A 6,867-nucleotide genomic window follows, 5' to 3' on the forward strand; every position below is an offset into this window, starting at 1 on the left:
ACACAACAAACTACGTGTAGCAGAAGAAACTCAAAGAAGAAACTCAAAGGATATCGTGGAGATGTAATTGTTTGGGTTTATGAGTAAGAAACAAGGATAGTGTTGTGGAAACACCTGTAGATTGTTTTTGTAACATAGGTTGTGTTGCGGAATGTTTTTTGCAACATCGATTGTGTTGCATGATATTTTTTGCAACAAAGTTTTTATTGCAAAAAAATTCGCAACGAAGATTTTGTTGCAATTATTTTGTACAACATAGCTGATGTTATAAAAACTTGTGTAAATTGTCATCATCGTTTTCCGACGCGGTTTGCAACACTGTTGTTATTGTAAGATACCACAAACAAGCATGTAATAGCCAAAGAAAGAACGAAGGTATGTGAATAAGTTTGAGGTCGCATGAATGAAGAACAATCCAACGGCTACGCACATAACGAAACTTCTCATACTACAATCTCATACTACAATCAACCAGTAAAGCATTAGCTTTTCCATATAAATCATGTATGGAGACTACGTATAATACAGTCTGACATGCCGACTTTTCACATCCGGCGAACCGCCTCCGGCCCGACCCGTCACCTCCGGCGCCAGCTATAAAATGCACCCCCACCTCCCCAACTTTCCACATCCGGCGAACCGCCTCCGCCCCGACCCGTCACCTCCGGCGCCAGCTATAAAAACCCACCCCCCGCCTCCTCGTCCTCCTCATCCCACTCCACTCACATCACCACACAGCGCGCACCAGCTCACACTGCACCCACGAGCCTCTCTCTCACACCGTGACAAACCGACGAGCTGGCGGCGGCCATGGAGATGTTCCTGGACTGGCGCTCGGTGGGCTCGCTGATCGCGACGGTCATGGTGTTCCGGACGGCCATGCGGGACTTCATCCCGCCGGAGGCCGAGCAGTGGCTGCGCCGCCTGCTCGCGCGCCTCGCCGCCGCCTTCCGGGCGCCCACGGCCACCATCCTCATCGACGAGGCCGACGGCGCCAGCTCCGGCGCCACCAACGACCTCTACGACGCCGCGCAGCTCTACCTCGGCTCCCGCTGCCTCGCCGCCGCCCCCGCCGTGCGCCTCTACAAGCCGCGCCAGTCGGACCGCGCCGTCGCCTCGCTCCCGGACGCGCACACCGCCGACGACACCTTCCAGGGCGTCCGCGTCAAGTGGACCTCCACCGCGCGCCCCGTCGAGCGCGGGGCCGGCCACAACCCCTACAACGTGTTCGGTTCCCGCGGCGGCGGCTCCGGCGGCGACCACCGCAGCCTCGAGCTCCAGTTCCCGCGCCAGCACCGCGACTTCGTGCACGACACCTACATCCCCCATGTCATCGACGAGGCCACCAGGATGCGGCTCAAGTCGCGGGAGCGCAGGCTCTACACCAACCGCGCCGCCGCGCCCGGCGACGACCACCACCGCCTCTGGACCTCCCACACCTTCTCCCACCCCTCCACCTTCGACACGCTCGCCGTCGACCCGGCGCTCCGCGAGGAGATCCGCGCCGACCTGCTCCGCTTCGCCGCCCGCCGGGAGCACTACGCGCGCGTCGGCCGCGCCTGGAAGCGCGGGTACCTGCTCCACGGGCCACCCGGCACCGGCAAGACCAGCCTCGTGGCCGCCATCGCCAACCTCCTCGAGTTCGACGTCTATGACCTGGAGCTCACCACGGTGCCCACCAACTCCCACCTCCGCCGCCTGCTCGTCTCCACCACGCCCAAGTCCGTCGTCGTCGTCGAGGACATCGACTGCTCCCTCGACCTCTCCGACCGCAAGAAGAACTCCGGCGGCGCCGACGAGGACAACGCGCAGCTGGCGATGCTCTCCCCGGCCGCGGCCGCGGCCATGGCGGCGATCGGGCGCGAGTCCATCAGCCTGTCCGGTGTCCTCAACTTCGTGGACGGGCTCTGGTCCTCCTGCGTGGGCGAGCGCCTGATGATCTTCACCACCAACCACCCGGAGCGTCTGGACCCGGCGCTGCTCCGCCCGGGCCGCATGGACCGCAAGATCGAGCTCGGCTACTGCACGCCCGCCGCGCTCCGCGTGCTCGCCAAGAACTACCTGGGCGTCGGCGAGGACCCCGACGACGAGCCCGGCGCGGTGGTGGACGGCCTCATGGCGGAGGCCGAGGGCCTGCTGGCCGCCGACGTGCGCATCACGCCCGCCGACATCGGCGAGGTGTTCATGGGCTGCGACGGCGCGGGCGCCTCCGCCGCCCTGAGGAGGCTCGTCGGCGAGCTGCGCGGCAGGAGAGACTCGCCGGCCGCCGACACGGTGCAGTCCGGTGCATTGACAGAGGAGAAGATGGAGTGAGGCAGATCATCACACACTGAGATTGACCAGTAGTACGTGGCTTGTTGCAGCATTGCCCCGAGAGTTGCAGATGAAATTAACATGAATAATTCCATGATATCAGCACCTGATGGATCGATGTACGGGTTCGTGTCATCGTGTTGCGGGTTTGCATACAAGCGGCTCCTTGATCATATTGTAGTTTTTTATTTTTAGTATATCGTAATAAGTAGTATTCCCTCTGTATTAAAATAAGTGACTTAAAGATGATTTATTTTTGTATTAACTTTAATATAAAAATAAAGTTGTTTTTAAGTCACTTATTTTAAAACGAAGCGAGTATAATAAAGTTCAGCTCATAAGGAAAAGCAGTGTCACAAAGTTTCTTCCGTCTTTTGCAAGCACTACGTAGTTCGAGTTTTGAGTACTGTCATGCTTTGACGTCGGTATTTAGGTCAGGATATAAAATAGGAGCAATGGTCGGTACAAAATGTCGATGGCCGAATTGAAAACGATGGGCGAGTGAATATACGTCGTGCCTTTACCCGATAGTTGGTCGCACCTCCGTTGTTAAATAAACGTCATTTCTCAAAGCACGTGGCCAGGCGATCCAGGGTCTCTACGAAACTTGGAAATACAACTCATTAACAGTAAGAGAAAGGGTCGAAACCTGAGGGCTATTTTAAAATGAATATCGATGTTGTTTTCTGTCTTGTCTTCAGGAGGAGAAGGGGGCTATTCAAGTTGTGATCAAAGATGGCCATGAGCACTTTGTGTTTGTGGTGGCAAGTAACAACAGAATTGAACATGAAGCTCCGCAGCTACTGCTGAGGACCCGTTTGGAATACCGAAAAAATCTTACAACTGTAACAAATTACAACCGTATAATACTGGTGTTCAGTAATATACAGCCGATTTTCTATTTTCCCTTGTAAATCCTATCCTTTCCCCTTACAGTTCCCACGTTCATGTCTTCTTCCTCATTTACTTTCCTGAAAGATGAAGATGAACAAATGAATCAGGAAGCTGCTACCGCCGCTACCACCCACCTTGCCGCCCGCTTGCGGGGGGCGCCATCCTCGCCGCCAGATCCCTCGTCGGAGGAGGAAGGGAGGGCGCGGTGGGTCCAGTCCTCCTCGCGGCCGTCGTCGTCGATGATGAAGGTGTTGGCATCCTCGCGGCGGCGGGCGACGAGGGCGGCTTAGTTCTCGACGACGACGTCGTAGATCTAGTCCTCCATACGCACCTGGACGACGGCGGCGGAGCGGGCGCCGGCGCTCGAGCGCCGCGGAGCGCGCCACCGCCTCGGTGCCCCGGGTGCGCGTGCGGCGGCGTCGGCAGGCGCGTCATCCATGGTTTTGCCTTCCTTTGTACTCTTCCTTTCTCTCTCTCCCCTATCTATCTGGCTCTTTCTCTGAATCGCACGCAGGCAGGGAGAGTGGTGGGGAAAACGACTGGCCCAGGTCTATATCAAATATAGGCTAATTACACGTGTAATCGAGTGAACCGGTGTAAATCTTACAGTCCAAAAACGACCAACCAAACGCACATGGGTAGCCGGTCTGTTTTTTCTTGACGAAGGTATATTTTACTGGTGTATTTGCTTGGAAAACGACAATCCAAACGGGTCATGAAGCTAGAGCGTTGAAAGGCGGGCTCATCCTGGCAGGTCAAGTTGGATGCGAAAAGATAATTATCAACTCAGAATGTCTGAAAATAGTCTAAATTATGCATGACAGAGGTTTTTCAGCGACAGAAGCTTCGGCGATATACGAAGAATTGTGTTCTTAGCTAGGAGTTTTTCTCATTAATGATAGAACATTGTCCAAAAGAAAGGAATGTTGTAGCTCATTTATTAACTGTCCGTGTAGAGGGATCCTAGACTTGTGCGTGGACGGGAGATCATCCGGCTTTTATTGTATCTAGCCTAGTGCACAATGTAACTATATTCGAAAATTAATAAAGTCGCCATGATGGCTTTTCCCAAAAAAAAAGAAGGGCGGCCTCTAGCGATACACACGCCATAAAAAATAATGCAAGCGAGAAAAAACCATTAACAATAAGAGAAAGGAATACTTTGGCAATAGAAGCGTATCACAAACATTGCGAGCGAGAAAATATAAGTAAGAAAAAATGTTTTAGCCTCATTCAAGTACCCCAAGATTTCTATAACAGAAGGTAGGACAAAAACGTATATAAACCCGTATTCATAGATTGCCCCATTGTCATCACGAAAATCCCCAAACATAGTATTCTCAAATCCAATATTCAATTGAACATAACGAGATTTCAAAGGAAAAGATTCAATTCATTACAACAAGATAGCAAGGAACAAACACCATATGATCCAACTATATTAACAAAACCCATGATACATCAAGATCGGGACATCTTAAGAACACGAGAGAAAGAAAGAGAGAGGTGTACAACCGTTTGGGGCACCTAGGTGCCCATGCTCCTTGTCTTTCCACCACCCGATTACATGTAGATGTGTGCTATTATAATGAGTATGTGTATTAATGCATTAATCACTAATTGAATACCATAAATAAAGTCGGTAGCCACCATGCATGGAAATAATTCTATAGTAGAAAAAAAGGAAAGAGACTAGCATGCATGACAACGTTTGAGCATACATCCGCATTAACCTAGTACATTTTTTTACTAGCTAGAACCTAGAATAAATAATTGGATAAATATACCTATGTATGTACATAATATCATTAGTAGGTATTATATATGATCGATATTCACTTATGCATAGAAGGTTCGTCGGTCGGCGAGTCACATTATGCGTACATGCATGTATACCTCGATCCAAAAAAAATGCATGTTAACATGTAAACTCTTTCCTTTTATTTTCTTATTCTCTTTTCATCAATTAGTGTGTGTTTTAAGTATTTATAAAAACATAAATGCTAATAAATAGACATGCACGTTATTAACTGCTAGGTGCCCCAAACATTTTACATATATATATATATATATATATATATATATATATATATATATATATATATATATATATATATATATCAAACACATAGCTACTGGTACATACCCTCACCCGTGAGGGTGAACTAATCCCTCCTCGTCACGGACACCGCCGCGATGATGAAGATGGCCACCAATGATGATTTCCCCCTTCGGTAGTGTAAGGACATTCTCCTGCTTAAGTGCTTTGGTGATGATGACAACTCACTATGTTATCTAACCGGGTGTCAAGTATGCATGTATCATTTGTTAAGACACAGGACAGTTAGGCATTCCCTCAAAATGGAAAAGATTGAAGACGTGTTCCCTATGTGTTTATTCTCTTTGGTCGTAGGGATCCCGTACTATTAAGATGGAATCCACATTGGAAGTCTATGGGTGAATCAATTATCCTCTAACACTGTTGCACCCACCGTGTTCCATCGCATCATTGAGAGAGAGGAACACCAATTTTTCTCTACTGACCGGTTGTATCGGTGCTATGGGCGGTTGTACCGCTCAGTTGTTGGGCGGTTGTACCAGCCCTGCACCGGTCCACCACCTCACACGGATCTGTTTTCACTGCGGTTGTTGGGCAATGGTGGTCCGGTTGTACCGCTATATTAATTATAGCCGGTACTACGAGTGTTCCAAGCGGTTGTACCACTTGGGACTTAGCCACGCCCAACAACCATGGCTGGTGACACCTCTGGGCCAACTTCCTATTTTGGCCCGGTTGTAGGGCGGTGGTTGATCGGTTGTTCCGTTAAAATAGGAACACTGGTTGTACCGGCTCGGAAACTGGCTGTACCGCCCAGTGCAATTTTGCTGTAACGGTTAGAAATCTGGGGGGCCTATATAAAGGGGATTGTCTTCTTCCTCCCCTTACCTCTTACCTCTCTCTCTCCTCCATTGATGCACTGAAGCTTTCTTGCCCGATATCTTTCCCTAACCACTCAAACTTGTTGTCTTGCAAGGGATTGAAGGAGGAGACCTAGATCTACACTTCCACCAAAGGAAAATTGATTCTCCCAAGTTCTTGTGTGGATTTTTGTTACTCTTGGGTGTTTGACCACCCTAGACGGAAGAGGTCACCTCGAAGCCACATTCCATTGTGGTGAAGCTCCGTGATTTTGTTGGGAGCCTACAATTAAGTTGTGGAGAGAGCCCCAACCTTGTTGTAAAGGTATGGTTGCCACCTTCAAGGGCATCACTTAGTGGATTCACGACACCTTGCTTTGTGTGAGGGTGTGAGGAGAATACGGTGGCTTTAGTGGCATCTTGGGGAGCATTGTGCCTCCACACCGCTCCAACGGAGACGTACTTCCCTTCAAAGGGAAGGAACTTCGGGAACACAATCTCGTCTTCATCGGTTCCACTTGTGGTTATTTCTTACCTTTAGTTGTATTTACTCTTTGCTTATTACTGTTTTTGTTAGCATCATATAGGTTGCTCTCCTAGTTGCATATCTATACAACCTATTTGGTGCTAAACCTAATTTGTTTAAAGAAAAGCTTGAAATTTGTTAGTTGCTTATTTACCCCCCCTAGTCAACCATATCTATCCTTTCAATTGGTGTCAGAGCCTCGTCCCTTTATTAAG

The 6,867-nt window shown here is 49.7% G+C and overlaps 1 protein-coding gene across 1 annotated transcript; it reads left to right on the forward strand.

The window, feature by feature from the left end:
• Positions 1–618: 618 nt before the first annotated feature.
• LOC123409000 (AAA-ATPase At3g50940-like) lies at positions 619–2,578 on the forward strand. The gene has a single exon (XM_045102006.1). The coding sequence runs from the start codon at positions 811–813 to the stop codon at positions 2,311–2,313; it is 1,503 nt and encodes a 500-aa protein (XP_044957941.1). The 5' UTR covers positions 619–810; the 3' UTR covers positions 2,314–2,578.
• The last annotated feature ends 4,289 nt before the right edge of the window (positions 2,579–6,867 follow it).

Source organism: Hordeum vulgare, chromosome 7H, assembly GCF_904849725.1.
Source record: "Hordeum vulgare subsp. vulgare chromosome 7H, MorexV3_pseudomolecules_assembly, whole genome shotgun sequence".
NCBI lineage: Eukaryota > Viridiplantae > Streptophyta > Magnoliopsida > Poales > Poaceae > Hordeum > Hordeum vulgare.

Coding starts and splice junctions, on each gene's coding strand:
- LOC123409000 (XM_045102006.1), top strand. CDS start 811: ATGGAGATGTTCCTGGACTGGCGCTCGGTGGGCTCGCTGATCGCGACG.